This window comes from Stigmatopora nigra, chromosome 1 (assembly GCF_051989575.1).
Source record: "Stigmatopora nigra isolate UIUO_SnigA chromosome 1, RoL_Snig_1.1, whole genome shotgun sequence".
In the NCBI taxonomy this organism is placed as follows: domain Eukaryota; kingdom Metazoa; phylum Chordata; class Actinopteri; order Syngnathiformes; family Syngnathidae; genus Stigmatopora; species Stigmatopora nigra.
Window position 1 is genome coordinate 11166192 of NC_135508.1, and position 19346 is coordinate 11185537.

General features: G+C 36.8%; 1 protein-coding gene across 1 annotated transcript; it reads left to right on the forward strand.

Moving 5' to 3' along the window:
- Positions 1 to 19: 19 nt before the first annotated feature.
- On the forward strand, positions 20 to 19067 carry cenpe (centromere protein E). The gene is made up of 61 exons (XM_077729763.1): positions 20 to 150; positions 641 to 744; positions 828 to 917; positions 982 to 1100; positions 1192 to 1311; positions 1573 to 1654; positions 1719 to 1786; positions 2203 to 2277; positions 2394 to 2445; positions 2543 to 2630; positions 2822 to 2951; positions 3251 to 3370; positions 3458 to 3610; positions 3704 to 3854; positions 3968 to 4064; positions 4338 to 4467; positions 4623 to 4790; positions 5063 to 5137; positions 5255 to 5323; positions 5494 to 5625; positions 6102 to 6279; positions 6353 to 6504; positions 6588 to 6686; positions 6798 to 6911; positions 7354 to 7437; positions 7539 to 7655; positions 7855 to 7947; positions 8060 to 8176; positions 8492 to 8584; positions 8702 to 8818; positions 8881 to 8973; positions 9084 to 9200; positions 9263 to 9355; positions 9468 to 9589; positions 9744 to 9798; positions 9905 to 9997; positions 10108 to 10224; positions 10507 to 10599; positions 10713 to 10829; positions 10892 to 10984; positions 11101 to 11217; positions 11307 to 11423; positions 11504 to 11725; positions 11938 to 12120; positions 12295 to 12348; positions 12554 to 12625; positions 12785 to 12904; positions 13160 to 13348; positions 14035 to 14244; positions 14454 to 14666; positions 14979 to 15110; positions 15399 to 15587; positions 15794 to 16003; positions 16212 to 16424; positions 16736 to 16936; positions 17217 to 17384; positions 17604 to 17695; positions 17847 to 17944; positions 18217 to 18349; positions 18425 to 18741; positions 18855 to 19067. Exons 1-61 carry the CDS (start codon positions 95 to 97, stop codon positions 18905 to 18907), a joined length of 7539 nt encoding a protein of 2512 aa, XP_077585889.1. The 5' UTR covers positions 20 to 94; the 3' UTR covers positions 18908 to 19067.
- The last annotated feature ends 279 nt before the right edge of the window (positions 19068 to 19346 follow it).

Genomic DNA, 19346 nt, shown 5'->3' on the forward strand with positions numbered 1-19346 from the left:
AAGAAGAAATTTGAATTTTTGAATGCGTTTTGTTCAAGTGTGGCGATATTCGGGGTAATTTTCAATTTATAGTTGTTGACTTTCAAGCGATCCGATGGCTGAGGAATCCGCTGTGAAAGTCTGTGTTCGAGTGCGTCCTTTTATTGAAAGGTAAGTTTTCTTTTCTTAAAACTTGGCACGGCATGTTTAACAGACTGGACTAAAGTTGGGTGCATCATTTTCAGTTAATATTTACGACACAGTCCAATTTGATTTAGCAACAAATGGGGAATTTTGCTTTAAACCCTTTCATCTACGATGAATGCCGAGTTTTACTACACTGCAACGGGAGAAGATAACATGCGGTAGTTTACCAATACAAATGCAGGATTTTCCAGAATGCGGCAAAATGGTTTGAATCAAAGCGTTATATTGAAAATTAAATAAAACGCCCTTACGCAAGTTCTTGTGAGAGAATGGAAATTGTATTATAAATCAAATATATTGTTATTATTAAGCAATGAATGTATTGCTCCGCCTCGTTTCATTATACCCCTAATGCAGACCAAATGTTATGTGTAACAAAAACCTCAATTACTAATTGCACAAGTTCACCCTCATTTGCATTACCAGGCCACGATTGAGCATTTTTGTCTTGCAGAGAAGAAAGTGATTCATCAGAGCCAGTGGAGGTCTTTTGGGAAGCCAAAGAGAACATAGTACGTCAGCTTGATGACAGGACGTCGACAAAGAGTTTTGCTTTTGGTATGCATTCCTGCTAACCATTGTTATGGATCAGTACAACCTAGCATAGCGAAATTAATTGTACACTTTTGTTTTTTCAACAGACAGAGTTTTTACAGCAGAAGGAACAACTAATCAACTATACCAGGATATTGCAAAGCCATTGGTCGTTTCAACTGTTGAAGGATACAATGGTTTGTAATAGAATCTAACCTTATCCCGTGCATTTCTGAATTTTCCTCTCTTGGCTTAAAATAGGCACTATATTTGCCTACGGCCAAACAGCCTCTGGCAAGACTTTCACAATGATGGGGAGTGATATGAATCCTGGAATTATACCACTGGCTGTTGATGATGTCTTCAGAACCATTAAAAAGGTCAATTAGGGTCTTTGCTTTCTGATCATGTTAATATGTGATATGGAGTACTCAATAATTTATTTCTGGGGTTTTCCATTTTGTTCTCTAGTGTCCGAAGAAGGAGTTTCTTCTCAGGGTTTCTTACATGGAAATATACAATGAAACTGTGACTGATCTGCTTGTTGACAGCTGGAAAAGAAAACCTCTCGAAGTCAGAGAGACTATCAATGTAAGTTCGCTTTTAATCATTTTTTCTGAACCGCTTTTATTCAGTTTTTTTAACACAACATAGTGACATCTTCATCACCCGACTTTGTTTTTTCTATTGTGCATCTTGTTTTAGAAGAGATTTGCAGAATTGTTTTAAGTTATTTACATGCGCAATAAAAGCAGCAACCTTAAAAGCTTTTTTTTTTTTTAATCATTTTGAACTGTGGTCATTCACCATACTTTTTATTTTATTTTTTATGTTTTTATTTACTGTGTGTAGAAAAACATCTATGTGGCTGACCTGACTGAAGAACTTGTTACCAGTCCTGCACAAGCTCTGGCGTGGATCCGTAAAGGAGAAAGTAAGCCTAAAGACTTGGCTGTTCTAATAGAATTTGCATTCACTGTGTGTATTTTACCCTGCAGAAAACCGTCATTATGGAAGTACAAAAATGAATCACCGCAGTAGCCGCTCACATGCCATTTTTCGAATGGTAAGGACTTTAATATCCATTTACATTTATAACCATTTGATTTGACTGTGTCCTCTTTGCAACAGTCTCTTGATCCCTCAATTGGTGTTTCTCCTTTGCCTAAAACCAGGGGTGTCAAACTCCCTTTGGTCTGCGGGCCGAATACAGCTTAATTTGAGATCAAGCGGGCGGGACCAGTAAAACTCATTGCCACCCCTGCGGCTTAAACACTCGTACAATAGTTTTTGCAAGTTTTGTGATGTTAAGTTGTTAAGAAAAGACAAAAACCCCCTCTGACAAAATGTTCTAAATTTGGTTTTGATTCTTATATTGCATTTGTTTTGATGAAAATTATTGTTCTTCATTCCTATGGACAACCGATCCCCATCCATGATACTAATCATTTCATCAACAACAAATACACACCTGTGCTTTAGATCCTAGAAAGCCGTGAAAGAACTGACCTGGCATCTGGTGAAAATGCAGATGGAGCCATCATTGTTTCCCATTTGGTAAATATCTAACTAGTAAATTGTATATATCCTGTGAAAATGACATAATTTGGCTTAAATTCTGATCACGTGATAAGGATCGAAGAAATAACTTTTTTTGTTAATGTCTTTCTCAGAATTTAGTTGACCTGGCTGGATCAGAGAGAACGAGCCAAACTAGGGCTGAAGGTAAAGTACACTTTTCATCTATAATTGAAGTCTCATTTGCTTTAATGACTTGTCAACTTAAGTATAAAAAATATTCACTTTAAAATGACTTTTTAAGGTGCACGCTTGAAAGAAGGCTGCAATATCAATAGCAGCCTTTTCACACTCGGGCAAGTTATAAAGAAACTAAGCGAAGAAAGCCAAAGGTGTGTAAAATATCGGCATCTGCCATGCAAATTTGTCATTTGTTATTGCTGCTTCACTGTAGTTACAGACACTTTTGAAGGTGACCTTGCGTGAAATTCCAATTTAATTGTGCCATCCCCAACCCCCCCTGCTTATATTTTGTGTAAAGTGTATTTGATTAAATGTTCTAATATTAACATTTTCTTTCCAGGAATTTCATTAACTACAGAGACAGTAAATTAACACGAATTCTTCAGAACTCCCTGGGCGGAAATGCTAAAACAGTCATCCTGTGCATGATCACAACCGCCTCACTCGATGAGACACTCGGCACACTACAGGTTGGAATATATGCCTGTTTCTCATGTATTTTTTTGTTTACAGGTCAAATTCTAAGAACGTTTGTGTATACTGGCAATGAAATTTTGTCATTGAATGTTGTTTTTAATTGAGTGCAACTCCAAAGCAATATCTAATCTCAATTTACTATTTCTCTGACTGAGATGGATATTTCTTTCATTACAAGAGGAGTTCCAGCACTTAAAAAAAAAAAAAAATCTTGTCTATTCTATGGATTGACGTGCACCATTCTGCTTGACGCTAACTGTTGTTTGATTTAGAATTTTTTATTTTTGTACAGTTTGCCAGCGCTGCAAAGAAAATGAAAAATGATCCACATGTCACAGAGGTTTCTGATGACGGTGCACTGCTCAAAAGATATCGTAATGAAATTGTAGACCTCAAAAAACGGCTTCAAGAGGCAAGAAACCCTGCAGTTCTTTTATCTGAACAGGTTCTATTGAATATTCTTTTTACATGCATGACCAATGTGACTTCCACTTTGCAGGTTTCTTCTGTAACCCAAACCACAGCTACAGAGAAAGAGGAGCTTTTTCAAATACTCCAGGAAAAACAGCAACTTCAATTAGAACAGGAGGATAGAATAAGAAATCTTACGGAGCTACTGGTCACTAGCAACAACATGACTTCAGTACAACTGGTAACAAGTGCTCAAAATAGCATGATAGTATTGGCATTCAGTTTTTTTACCTTTTGTTATTGTTCCAACAACCCATGCTATACTGTTTCAAAGGTACCCAAACGCAGGGTTACATGGGGAGGAAAAATGCTGCGCCATCCCATGTTACCTATTCCTGGCACTGATTTGCCATATGATAGCTTTTCCGAATCAATCTGTCCGAGGACAAACGCTTATCCGTCCAGTATGGAGAAGATTACTGAGGGTAAGAATCCTACCGAGGTGGCTGTAAAAGCCACAGTACAATACTTATTTCATGGTAATTTCTACTGTAATACTGATGTTGTGCATTGATTAACCTCTGTCTTTCAATTGAAGGTGAATTTTTTTCCAACTGGACATTTCCTGATGAGCCTGAGCCCGATGACACCAAATCTTGTGAAGACTTTGTTACATTGCGTAGCTCCGAAAACAGGTGGAGTATACCTAAAATAGTATTGTTATTACTGCTGACTAATAGTCATGTTTGTTTTTTTTTTTTTTTTTAAGCGCAAGGCATCAATCACCTGTATGTACGTGCGTGGAAGGAGTGATGTCATTTATATGACATTAAATGAATGAATTTTTATTTGGTGATCTTGTGCTTCATTTCAATTAATTTAGATTTTTGTAAGAAGCCCTCACTTTAAAAAAAAAAAAAGAGTAAGTTTAGTGTATATATATTTAGGATTGTTCTGTTTGTCGACAGGGTGGCAGAACTGGAACTACAACTTCAAAGTATGGACCAGGAGAAACGGAAAGCCTTGGATCAAATTGAGGCTATGAATCAAGAGGCAGCAGAAGTAAACCTCAAGCTCCAATCGGAAGCTGAGGAAAAGGTACAGTATTAATTCAACAGGTGTTTTTTTTTTTTTTTTTTTTAATGGGTGTCTCCTAACCCAAAGGTCCGTCCCCCTGTTAACGTTAAATGTACCAGCAAAATGACAGACATGAATAAACTTCTGAAGACTCTTTCTTCTGAATGTATTTTTAGGAGATTTTGGCTTCTGAGCGAGAGTATCTCCTGCAGCAGCTAGACGTCCTCAGGACAGATGCCGTCAGAAAAGAGGAGGAGGCTACTGGGCTTTCACAAAAGCTGCAAGAAAAGTTGGAACTGGAGGAGTTTCATTGCCTCGAGAAAATGTGTGCTAAAGAATGTGAGGTAATTGAGAACAAAACCCTGTTGTCAAAAACGACGACTAGACTGTTCTTTTGCATTTCCTTTACAGGTGGCAGTATCTTAACAATCGTTTTAAATGATCTGCAAAACATCAGTCTGTTCTTGTCTCGCTCATCTTAAGATCAGTCATATCCCAAAAATTTAAATGTACTACAAACAGAAACTGGCTAAAATGTTAAAATTCTTGGAAAACAGTCGAGTGTACCTCTTTTTAAACGTTTGTTGGCATTTTGTTTATTTTTGTGGTCCTACAGATCGAGTTACAAAATGAAATAAGCCTATTGAAAAATCTTATGGACTCCCGTGAGCTCCAAATCTTGGAACTTAAGGTGGGTTGAATAAATTCTGATTTCCATTTTGCCTTTTGCATGCATATACAATTATTATTTAATTGCATTGCAATTAAACATCAAATGCATTTGTTACTTTTTTTTTCTTTGTTGAAGAACAATCTGGATATGGTTTCCAAAGAGCTGAAAGATAAAACACAAGTTGCAGATGATCTTCAGAATATGGTATACAGCCTTTTTTTCATATGTTGATGCCTAGATAACCCATTGGTAAACGAGGGAACATTTTTAATCCAAACTTTTGTATCTTTTAATTTTAGGATGTATAGCTCTGGGCTAGCAGTTAGATATGATACCAGATGAACTAATTGCACTATCTTCTTGCTTCCTTTAAGTGTGGTAAAGACTTGGTTGAAGAAGTGGCAAACCTTCGTCACTCTCTAGATGATGCGCAGCATTTTGGCAAAGAGACCAAGAAAGAATGGGCGCTACTACGCAGTGAAAATATTGCTCTGGAAGAGATGAAGGTAACTAATTAGGCAAAAGACATTCACTTCACCAAAACTTTTGGGTTTGTCAATAAACGCTAAACAAGAGGAGTATAAAATTCAAGAGGAGGCAATTTTATCTGCAAATTAAAGGATACAATGGAAAAAAAATGCCACCTCTGGTTGCTTTCTCTCCTTAACACTTTTTCCCCTCGCTAAACCAACAGCATGTCCTCCTAGCTTTCCTAATTTTACTTCTGCTTAGTTTCTGAGTTATGCTGCCTATTACAAAACATATATATACTATTGTTTCTTTTGCCAATATCTTTTACTTTTGGTTTATTTTGTTGCATTGAAGCATTTAATTTTTTTTAATAGAAACTAATGAATACATTTTCAAATCTTTTTATCCAATTCATCTAAAAATGAGTCCCTCACCCTCTATATTTTATATTTTTTCATATTTAAATCGACTTGTTAGGTATCTCATCTTATGGTCTTCATCACTGTTTCAGATGACCCTGACTACAAGTGATGAAAAAATGAAAGCAGAAGTCGACAGCCTACGTAAACAACTCGAGACTGAAAAATCAAAGTTTAAGAAGATGCAGACGGATCTCCAGAAAGAGCTTAATGTTGTTTTTAATGAAAACGCCAAACTATTTGCACTTTGCGATGGCAAACTCCCCAAAAGTAGGTTTTATCAAAGTCACCCAGCACAACACTGCAGCAGCTGGTTTTGACAGTGAATGTTTTCCATGTAAAGATATCATGGATAGCGTGGAGCTGGAAATGACAGTGACCAAGCTGAAAAAAGAGCTGGAGGCATCTCAACAAGCCGAGGGACTCTTGAGTACTCGGCTAGAAGAACTCGGTTCACTTCAGGCGGACCAAAATGAATTGAACAACCTTGAGAAGGTATTTTTTATTTTTTCATTTTTTTCATTTCTTAATACTTTAGATTTTATTGAGAAAAAAATATCTTATTGCCTTATGTTCAGATTTCTGCAGAAGAGTTAGAGAAGCTAGAGTTGGCCATTACGACTATTACTGCAGAGAGAGACCAGCTCAAGATGGATCTGCAAGAAAATATAGACATGGTCAGCTTCTGTACTATTGTTGCACTTTACCTTTTCATCTCTGGGCCACAAGCTATGTTTTTCCAGAGTAATGGTCTGAGCTCATTCTGTATGTATTTGGCATCACAACAGGTGATTGAGAATCAGGAAGATCTCCGGAACTCCCTTGGAGAAATAGCGGCTCTGAAACAACGTGTCAAACAGTTGGTGGGAGCGACGGTGAATGTTGAAGAACTTAGAACACAAGTAAGTTGCCGATGCATATGAAAAATGAAGTTACTGTTGCCTTGTGGCCAACATGTTTAGTTATAATCCCGATGAAAGCTCAAAGGAAAAGAAGACTGTCTGTGCTTGTGGCTTCATTTTCATAATGAACGCTTGGAGGATATTTTTATTGTTATAAAGCCTACATGTACACTGCAACAAGAAGCTACATCTAGATTTAAATAAGTCGCTTTCAAACTACAGAACAGCACAGTGCTGATTGGTTAGCATGTCTGCCTAAATTAAATCCCAGTCTCTGAACTTCCTGTGCAGTTTGGGGGTCACCATTGTCACCGACACTCAGAGTTAATGATTGATTCTCTTTAATGACCCAAGTCCAGTCTTAGAAAGTATTTATTTCCATGTGCATTGTTTTTCTTCTTCTTCCATAATTGCAACACGCACTTTGTTTTTCCCACTTTAGAGTGAACAGCTTGAGGAAACTCTACAAGTGGTCAGTGAGCAGAAAAAACAACTTGAGGTAGAGCTGCAACAATTTGTTGCTGAGGTAAATGAAGATTCTGCTTATCTCTTCTGCAAATGAATACCGTGCATTCATTTTTTCCCCACTCCATATAACAACTAAAAATGTTCTTCTATTTTGTTCAGGCTGCTGAGAATGAAAGCCTTCTGCATTCTCTCAGATCACAGCTTCAAGAGCAAGTTCTGAGAAATAATGATATTGAAAGCACAGATCAAGAGTATCGAGCACAGCTGCAAAATCAGGTATGTTATATTTCTTGTAAATTGGAAGACAAGGTAAGCATGGTACAACTAGCACACATTACTTTTCAACAATAAAACGTAGTATTTTGCTGGGGATTTTGTTCTGTACAATGTGATTTGTGTACAATTGAAGGTTGAAAGTATAGCAAATTGTCATTTTCAGTTTTTTTACCCTAATGCCAATTTTCCCCCACCACAGACACTTAAGTGTGAGCAATTGGAAGCTACCCTACAAACGGCTTGTGAGGAGAAGAAACAACTAGAGGCAGAGCTGCAGCAGTTTATTGATAAGGTATTTTTTTAGGTTTGCTCCTGTTCATGCTACAGATCATGAGAAATGATTTTAGTATAATGGATTTCTTTTTCACTCTATGTAACTGAACTAGTAATTTCGTATTTTTAAGGCTGCAGAGAATGAAAACCTTCTACATTCACTGGAAACTCGGCTTCAAGAGCAAGTTCAGAGAAATAATGATGTTGAAAGCCCAGATCAAGAGTATCAAGCTCAGCTGCAAAATCAGGTATGTTATATTCCTTGTAAATTGGAAGACACGGTAAGCATGGTACAACTAGTACACATTACTTTTTTCACCAACAAACAATATTATATAATACATGTTTGTAAAGCACAGATTTCTCGAGTCATTACTGATTCTGCCTGTATCTAAATGTGCTGTATTCTTTTTTTATATAGTAGTTTCAATACAGTAGCAATGTGGTATTTTGCTGGGGATTTTGTTCTGTACAACATAATTTGTTTACAGTTGAAGGTTGAAAGTATACCAAATTGTCATTTTCAGTTTTTTTACCCTAATGCCAATTTTCCCCCACCCCAGACATTTAAGTGTGAGCAATTGGAAGCCACCCTACAAATGGCTTGTGAGGAGAAAAAACAACTTGAGGCAGAGCTGCAGCAGTTTGTTGATAAGGTATTTTATTTTTTAGGTTTGAGCCTGTTCATGCTACAGATGATGAAAAATGATTTCAGTATACATATAATGGATTTCCTTTTCACTATGTAACTGAACTAGTAATCTTTTTTTAAGGCTGCAGAGAATGAAGACCTTCTACGTTCTCTGGAAACTCAGCTTCAAGAGCAAGTTCAGAGAAATAATGATATTGAAAGCCCAGATCATGAGTATCAAGCTCAGCTGCAAAATCAGGTATGTTATATTTCTTGTAAATTGGAAGACAATGTAAGCATGCCAATTTTCCCCCACCACAGACACTTAAGTGTGAGCAATTGGAAGCTACCCTACAAACGGCTTGTGAGGAGAAAAAACAACTAGAGGCAGAGCTGCAGCAGTTTATTGATAAGGTATTTTTTAAGGTTTGCTCCTGTTCATGCTACAGATCATGAAAAATGATTTTAGTATAATGGATTTCTTTTTCACTCCATGTAACTGAACTAGTAATATATTTTTTAAGGCTGCAGAGAATGAAAACCTTCTACATTCTCTGGAAACTCAGCTTCAAGAGCAAGTTCAGAGAAATAATGATATTGAAAGCACAGATCAAGAGTATCAAGCTCGGCTGCAAAATCAGGTATGTTATATTTCTTGTAAATTGGAAGACAATGTAAGCATGCCAATTTTCCCCCACCACAGACATTTAAGTGTGAGCAATTGGAAGCTAGCCTACAAATGGCTTTTGAGGAGAAAAAACAACTAGAGGCAGAGCTGCAGCAGTTTATTGATAAGGTATTTTTTAAGGTTTGCTCCTGTTCATGCTACAGATCATGAAAAATGATTTTAGTATATATATAATGGTTTTTTTTCACTCTGTTACTGAACTAGTAATATCTTTTTTAAGGCGGCAGAGAATGAAAACCTTTTACATTCTCTGGAAACTCGGCTTCAAGAGCAAATTCTGAGAAATAATGATGTTGAAAGCACAGAACAGATCAAGAGTATCAAGCCCAGCTGCAAAATCAGGTATGTTATATTTCTTGTAAATTGTAAGACAACTAGCACACATTACTTTTTTCAACAACAAACAATATTATATAAAATGTTTGTAATGTACAGATTTCTCGAGTCATTACTGATTCTACCTGTATTTAAATGTGCCGTATTCTTTTTTATGTAGTAGTTTTAATACAGTAGAAATGTTGTATTTTGCTGTGGATTTTGTTCTGTACAACGTAATTTGTGTACACTTGAAGGTATAGCAAATTGTCATTTTCAGTTTTGTTTCTCCCTGTGATTTTTTTTCCTTACCCTAATGACTGCCATTTTCCCCCACCACAGACACTTAAGTGTGAGCAATTGGAAGCCACCCTACAAACGGCTTGTGAGGAGAAAAAACAACTAGAGGCAGAGCTGCAGCAGTTTATTGATAAGGTATTTTTTTAGGTTTGCTCCTGTTCATGCTACAAATCATGAGAAATGATTTTAGTATAATGGATTTCTTTTTCACTCCATGTAACTGAACTAGTAATATATTTTTTAAGGCTGCAGAGAATGAAAACCTTCTACATTCTCTGGAAACTCAGCTTCAAGAGCAAGTTCAGAGAAATAATGATATTGAAAGCACAGAGCAAGAGTATCAAGCCCAGCTGCAAAATCAGGTATGTTATATTTCTCTTAAATTGGAAGAAGACTAGCACACATTACTTTTTTCAACAACAAACAATATTATATAAAACATGTTTGTAATGTACAGATTTCTAGAGTCATTACTGATTCTACCTGTATTTAAATGTGCTGTATTCTTTTTTATGTAGTAGTTTCAATACAGTAGAAATGTTGTTTGGCTGCGGATTTTGTTCTGTACAACATAATTTGTGTACAGTTGAAGGTTGAAAGTATAGCAAATTGTCATTTTCAGTTTTGTTTTTCCCCCACCACAGACACTTAAGTGTGAGCAATTGGAAGCTACCCTACAAACGGCTTGTGAGGAGAAAAAACAACTAGAGGCAGAGCTGCAACAGTTTATTGATAAGGTATTTTTTTTCAGGTTTGCTCCTGTTCATGCTACAGATCATGAAAAATGATTTAAGTATAATGGATTTCTTTTTCACTCTATGTAACTGATCTAGTAATATCTTTTTTTAAGGCTGCTGAGAATGAAAACCTTCTGCATTCTCTGGAAAATCAGCTTCTAGAGCAGGTTCAGAGAAATAAAGATGTTGAAAGCACAGATCAAGAGTATCAAGCTCGGCTGCAAAATCAGGTATGTTATATTTCTTGTAAATTGGAAGACAATGTAAGCATGCCAATTTTCCCCCACCACAGACATTTAAGTGTGAGCAATTGGAAGCTACCCTACAAACGGCTTGTGAGGAGAAAAAACAATTAGAGGCAGAGCTGCAGCAGTTTATTGATAAGGTATTTTTTTTTTTAGGTTTGCTCCTGTTCATGCCACAGATCATGAAAAATGATTTTAGTATAATGGATTTCTTTTTCACTCTATGTAACTGAACTATTAATTTCTTATTTTTAAGGCTGCAGGGAATGAAAACCTTCTACATTCTCTGGAAATTCAGCTTCAAGAGCAAATTCTGAGAAATAATGATGTTGAAAGCACAGGTCAAGAAATAAAAACTCAGTTGCAAAATGAGGTATGTAATAACAATAACATTAACATCACTATTGAAATCTTTTCTTCTGGAAAATAGAATTCTACAGTTAATTTTTTACTCTCGTTAAGGTTGAAGATTCTAAAATCTTGCTAGATTCTCTTCAAAGTGAAATTCGAGAGCTGAAAAACAAGAGCTGTGAAATGGCCAAAGTCAGTGAAGAGAAGGAGTTGCATTTAAACCAAGATGTAAGTTAAAGATAAATTGTCACACTGGTAGATTTATTCATCTATTGTTGCTCCCTATTAAATTCCCCTCTTTTAAACAGATACAATTTTTGAGAATGGAACTTGAGGCTGTGAAAGAAGAAAAAGAGAGGTTTGCTATGGAAAAACTAACAGAACATAGAGCCTCCATGGAAGAGATCCAAAAGTTGCGGGGCAAAATGACATCTCTCGGTGAAGAGAAAGATAAGATCCTTGACAATTTGGAGGAACTGAGCCAAGAAAAGAGTGAGCTCAATGCACAACTGGAGGATAAAATCGAGATGGTAAGGGATCTTTCAAACATGAAGACTTCTTTAAATAGTGGCTCAAGGACAGTTAATATTTTCTCTTGCGGGCAAGAAGCAGGGTGTCACTTTAAACTTGGTGAATGTAATCTCATTGTGTATAGTTTTCAAAAATAGAAATTCCATGCACTATGGCAAATTTTGTTTTAGGATTATGTTAGGGAGAACCATAACAATTTCCTTCCTTACAGGTGATAACATTAAAAGAAAAACTTGACCATGTTGAAAATGTTCAATTATCTGAGAAGAATTCCACTTTGGAACAGCTGACTTGCAGTATGAGCACTCTCAGCGAGGAGCGAGCTCAGTTACAAAAAAAGATAGAAGAACTCGTAATTGAGAAAGAACATCTCAAATCAGAACTCCAGGATGTGGTAAGTGTGGTATAATTGTGTCGTCAATTCATGTTTTAATTGTAAGCGAAGACCAATTTTTGTGGAAACTATTTTGAGAGCTATAGATGGTTCATTTGTTTCATTCCAATAATGAATGAGTGTCTATTATCAATAACAAATTGATTTACTCATTTGGTTTTTCCCCGATTACAGATGGGTTCGACTCAAGAGCACACGAATGAGAAAGAGACTCAACTACAGCAAGAAGTAAGTCTTATTTTTTTTTACTTTTTAATGCATTACGTCTAATGGGAAATGGATAAGTTTTGGTAAATGAACCAATGCCAAATTTTATCCGGAAAAGCAACCACAAGTTCTGTCAACTAGTTAAAACTATATTTTGATGCCTTAGTATGAGGAAATCGTTCAGCTACTGTGGATGATTATCTCTCACAAATACTAATTGATTTAGGTGCAACAACTGGAAGAACTAAAAATAGAAGAGAGGCATGCAAAGGTTCAAGCTGAGGCCAAAACATCAGAGGTTTGTTATTTGTCTAGTTTTATTTCATGAATTAATGAGGGCCTATCCTAATAATTGTTCATTATTACTTGGTCATGTCTACTAAAATTCACTAAAGTTCATTCTGCACTCCTTAACATTCATGGTTTCTTTTTTCCTATATTCTTGTTCACATTTCAGGGGCTTATTGAAGCAAAGGCCTTTACATCTTCACTAGATGAAAATAATTTAAATTGTGTCCAGAAATTGCCAAATGTGACTGCATCATCAGGGCTGGAAATGTCATCTTTGCAGCTCCAGGTAAATGATTTTACCCAAGTAAATAGAAACTCCTCAAAAATAAAATGTCAAAATATTTTACTGTATATTTTAATTTTTAGATTATTGAAAATAGTTTGACTATGAAACATAATAGGTTTTCTTTCCAACCACACATTTCAACTGATGATTTCATTTGTGAGGGGTATTATACGTTTTTTAAATGATTTCTCTTTGCTTTTACATTTCTTCACCCTCTATCTGACATGCCTTTTAATTAAATGTGTTCTTTTACAGGAGATATTTGGAAGATTTGAGCACTTTATACATACATGTTCCTCTGATCATCCCATAATCAGAGATAAAATCCTGACAAAGGAATGTTTCCTGAATGAATCGGACGCCTTTCCACAGGCCACACTAAAAGCCCACGGCATGGTCATTGGGTTTGGACCCCAGAATTTGACGCTACTTTCTCATTATATTGTAAGCAACAATCGTCTTTCATTTTATGTCCTCAGTCATTCTTAATCAACTGTTTTAGTGGCATCGATGATGATGATGATGGAAATCCAATCATGCTGATATATTGACCTTTCTGCTTTGAAATTCCAATTAGTCTAACACGAGTAAATATTCAATCCATTTGAACATTAGAGGCTAGTACAGTGTTGCCTCGCTACTTCGCGCTTCAGCTGTCGCGGACTCGGAGCTTCGCGGATTTTTTTCAAGAAAAAATAAATAAAAAATGTAAAGATATTAAGTTAAAATTATAAATTACATCATTTTACAAGAGGTGGAAACAAAATATTCAATAAGAATTAGTAATTGCATCAAAGAAATGGTCAATAACATGGTGATAGTTCAGGAATCGCATTGATGACGACATGGCTGTTTACAGGCGCATCTTCACCGCCCATAAAAAACAATGTTCACAACTCCCAATAACGGTGTTTCTTACGTGCAAAAAAACTGCAGAATATTCTCCATACGGACTACTATGGTGTTTTTGCTTGGTGGTGCTTTTGTGCAGGTGTTAGAGGTTTCTTTAAGCATTTTTGAAGGGGCACCCCTACTTCGCGGAAATGCACTTATTGCGGGGGTCCCGGTCCCCATTAACCGCGATAAGCGAGGGAACACTACTCACATTGCTCTGTACATTACTTTTCCAGGGTACCCTTCTAGGATGGGCAAGGATCCATAAGGGGGCTTTTCAGAAGTTAGTGGAGGACGACTTCTCCATCTTTGAGAAGGGTCGTTGGCTGGATTTGTTGCGAGGCAGCTCACAGGCGCTCAGCTGCTCTGTTCAAGACTTGGAAGCTGACCCAGGCCAGGGTCACAGTCTGAGTGAACTCCTTACAAAAAGACAGGTGTATGTGCAGGTAACCATTGCATTTTAGGCCTCTATATTGTATCTATACACTTGAGTGAGAAACCTTTCCTTCCTTGTTTGTTGGTGGAGAGAATGATTTTTGGCGTTTTGTGCCCAAAGCAAAATGGTGGCAAAACGCACATTGTCACAAATAATATCCCAACAACTAATCTTCATGTTTGATCCTTTAAAATGTCAAAATATTGATTTGTTTTATAGAAAATGGAAAACACTTTGAGGTGCCTTTGGGCAGGCTTGGATTCTTACCGTGAAGAACTTAAAGCTGAAGTCAAAGAAAGGGAGAGGTTCTCAGCGCAAGTTCAAGAAGAGTTGAACAAGGTTCCGTTAGTTATGAGTGGACTGGATAGCCTTTTTCGGGCTGAGTCTGTTTGGAGATCTGGGGTGAAGGAACGGAGAATCAAGTTTTTGCGGGTATGTTCTTTGTTTCTAGTCATTATTTGTATTTTTTTTTTTAATTAGAGAGCATTTTGCAACTGAACTAGCACTGAAGCTAAGTTGGGGGCTGAGGCACAATTGTCCAAAATCTCTATTTTTTTTTTAGACTTCATCATAAATATTCTGTTGTTTTGATAGTCATGTAACAAATCCCAGCTAATTGTTTGCCGAGAGCATGTCTTTGCCCTGACAAACAGCAAACCCCCGATGGCACATATGAGTGAATTTTTGGGAATGTTACTGTTAAATGACCTATGTGAAGGAAAGCTTATTTCTTAATTCCTGCAGGGCATGCTCGATGAGCGGGTTGCTCAGCGTCAGGAATTGCAGCAACTGAAGTCAAAAGCAGAGTGTCAACTACAAAGAGTAAAAACCGTTCGTGCCATTCTGCAACAAACACTGGAGGACACGCAGCTTGAGGTAAATTATTTCACCCAAATAAAATCTATTCTTGTGTTATTCCTTATTTTTATGTTTTTTTTTAATCAAAACTCCTTAAAACTAAAATGGCGAAACATTTGACTGTCTATTTTGATTTTTAGACTATTGAACATAGTTTTCAACTATTAAACATGAGGTTTTTCAACGACACATTTCAACTAATGATTTCATTTGAGTGGTATCGTAGGTTTTTAAATGATTTCTTTGCTTTTACATTTCTTCACCCCCTTTATCTGACATTCCTTAATTAAATGTGTTCTTTTACAGGATTTATTTGCAAGATTTGAGCAATTTATAGATACATGTTCCTCTGCTCATCCCATGACCAAAGATAAAATGCTGACAATGGAATGTTTCTTGAATGAATCGGACCCTTTTCCGCACGCCACACTAAAAGCCCACAGCATTGTCATTGGGTTTGGACCCCGGAATTTGCGGCCACTTTTTCATATTATTGTAAGCAACAAAACTTTTATTTTTATGTCCTCAGTCATTCTTAATCAACTGTTTTAGTGGCATTGATGATGAGGATGGAAATCCAATCATGCTGATATATTGACCTTTCTGCTTTGAAATTCCAATTAGTCTAACACGAGTTAATGTTCAATCCTTTTGAACGGTAAAGGCTAGTATTCACAATGCTCTGTACATTTCTTCTCCAGCGTATCCTTCCACAATGGGCAAGGCTACAGAAGATGACTTTTCAGAAGTTAGTGGAGAACGACGTCGCCATCTTTGAAGAGGGTCGTTTGCAGGATTTATTGCGATGCAGATCACAGGCGATCAGCTGCTCTGTTCAAGACTTGGACGCTGATCCAGGCCAGGGTCACAGACTGAATGAACTCCTTAAAAGAAGACAGCTGTATGTGCAGGTAACCATTGCATTTCAGGCCTCTGTATTGGAACTACTATACACTTAAACAGGAAACCTTTCTTTTCTTGTTTGTTGGTGGAGAGAACATTTTTGGCATTTTATGCCCACATCAAAGCAAAATGGTGGCAAAACACACATTTTGTCACATAATATCTCGATGTTTGATCCTTTTTAAAATTTCAAAATATTATTGATTTGTTTTAAAGAAAATGGAAAACACTTTGAGATACCTTTGGGCAAGCTTGGATTCTTACCGTGATGAACTTTCAACTGAAGTCCACGAAAGGGCGAGGTTCTCAACGCAAGTTCAACAAGAGTTGAACAGGGTTCCGTTGGTTATGAGTAGACTGGACAAGCTTTTTCAGGATGAGTCTGTTTGGAGATCTGGAGTGGAGGAAAAGAGAAACAAGTTTTTGCAGGTATGTTCTTTGTTTCTAGTCATTATTTGTATTTTTTTTTTAATCAGAGAGCATTTTGCAACTGAACCAGCACTGAAACTAAGTTGGGGGCTGAGGCACAATTGTCCAAAATCTCTTTGTTTGAGACTGTTCATCATAAATATTCTCTGTTGTTTTGATAGTTTTGTAACAAATCCCAGCTAATTGTTTGCCGAGAGCATGTCTTTGCCCTGACAAACAGCAAAGCCCCGATGGCACATATGAGTGAATTGTTGGGAATGTTACTCTCAAGTGACATTTGTAAAGGAAAGCTTATTTCTGAACTCCGGCAGGGCATCATCGATGAGCGGGTTGCTCAGCATCAAGAATTGCAGCAACTGAAGTCACAAGCTGAGTGTCAGCTACAAAGAGTAAAAAACATGTGTGCCATTCTGCAACAAACACTAGAGGACACCCCAACAGGATCTGAGCAAACTTTGGTCGGTGACAACCAGCACCTTATTCAACTTCGTCAATCTGAGGAGGAAGTAAAAGTGAGTGTCCTCAAAACTGCATTTTACATGTACAGTGTGATTGTTTTTTCTATTTTTTAAATAATATCCCTGAAAAACCAAAGCAATAGCTGCAGGCTATTAAACCTAGTGTTCGGTATTAGCCTACCTTTTATAAATATAAAGCCCTTTCCTCCAAATCCATTGTAGCTCAAATGGCTTTTATAATACTTTTTAAGCACCTTGGCATACTTTCAAGTGCATTCAATAAAGTTGTGTCTGCCAGCTTTTCCGCATTAAATTGTAGGAATACATTTTACAGGTTCTCTGTGCAAAGATTAAACAGCTAGAAGAGGACCTGGTTCAAGCCAACGACTCTGACTCTAAAAGCAAAATGGCCACTCAGGAACTGCAGACAATGCTGTTGACAAACCAGGCACAAGTTGAAGAGCTCAAGAATGTCATAAAGGATCTCATGACACAGTTGGAGGTTGGTTTTTTCCAAACTATCATACTATTTCCATAGGAAAGTAGTTGAAGATCTCTCTCTCTCTCTCACACACATGCACATTCTCAATTGAACTATTTACGCACACTACTGAAATGAACTCGCTGCATACGTGCACGTGTAATAATTGAGATGCTGGAGAGTTTTGGATTATACACCCACCGCCCCCTAAAACAAACCCCACTGTTTTCCCTGATACAGACACCCGAAGCTGCCGAACTGCAAAAAGTCCAAGCTCAACTGTTCAAGATGGAAATGGAGTTGAGAGCTGCTGTTGATGAGCATCAAAAAGAGTAAAGTCTAACCATTATAGTACTAGTACTATATTCTCCCCATTTTAATAACCTGCTTCCAATGATTTATTAGTTATTTATTTGTCCACTTGGTGAACGCTTTAAATTTCATTATAACTTTTACATTATATATTTGATAATCTTTGCCCAGAATGGAGAGGAAAAACATGGTTCTGCATATGAAGGAAGAGTCTATCCGGAAGCTGAAGGAATCTTTGAGGAAGTTGCAGCAGCCAGGAGAGGTGTCATGTAAGACAGTAGTTTAAATATATACATATATAAAAAAAATCGTATCTAAATATTTACACCATAACATAGTTTGATCATCTACATTTGAGAGATTTGTAATCTATGGCCATACATTATTTCCTCTATCAAATCATATTGTTATAAAAAAAAAGCAATTCTTTCAGATTGCTGCAAATGAATAATTAATTTCCTAAATTGAATACTTGTTTTAATGAAAGAAAGCCTGAACTTATCCTAACAACACTTTTTTTTTTTTTTTAAATGTTCTGTAGTTCGGCAGGGTGAAGAGCTTGCCGAGAGACTGCTAAATCCCCGGGGATTGGGGAGCAAAAGCAATGTTGTTCAAAGCGGGATGGAGGAAGAGTCTGTCAAACAAATTCAAGTTAAAGTCACCCAATGGGAAACGTGAGAGGACGTCAATAACTGGTGGTGCTTCACGTATTGCTTATTTCTTCTGACATGTTCTGTTCTACTCTACAGTGTCATTTCCAACCAGCAGGCTGAAGTTGACAAGTGGAGAAACAGAGCCATCAAGATGAAGTACAAGAGTAAAGCGGGTGTTGAAACGTCATTCCCAAGTACGCCCACCAAAAGAGGACTTCCCCCAAACACTCGTGTCTTGCTTCAGTCACCGCAGAAGTTTGTTCTGGAGTCCCCCAAGTTGCATTTGGATTCACCCAAATTGCCCCCTATGTCTCCGATAAAAACATTTTTTGGTGACGACAGATATTCAGAGATGAAGGCACAAACACGTTCAGGGCTGTTCTTTGATAACTCGAATCTTGGATTGACCTCAGGTAAGCACCATTAACAAACATCAAGCTTGTCAAACATAATCGGAAACAAATTTCAATGATGGTAGTGTTCCTTTAATGACTATTGTATGTGTTTTTGTTTGTCTATTTCACAGATGGCAAGTTATCTGAAAGCTCCCCTAAACCAAATGAATGTGTTTCACAGTGAAGTTTTATAAATGTTGCTTTGTTGTCAGTTTTAAAAGTCTTTTCATTAAGGTTTTTATTAAAAGTTTGTAATATAAGTTCAAGTTGTTTGCAGTTAAAACAATGGATGTTTTTGTCTTTTTAGTGAGAGGAATTGAATAAAGTATTGTTTGACATGAAAAGGTGAAAATGTAGATTGATTTTCTTTACAAACATTAGCTTGCTTGAAATTGTCCTTTTATCTTCAGAATAGCTCTGTAAAAAGTCACCGAATAAGAATATAGTTGGAGCAAAACATTCACTTAAACAGAAGTACTATGTAATTTTTCCAATTAGTTTATCATGAGGGCAAAGAACCTATAAATGAAGCGAATGCTTTTATTGGCGTTCAGATTTTTTTTTTAATCACACCTTTTAAATGTTCCATTGCAGTTTCAATTTCAAACCAACAGGGAGCACAC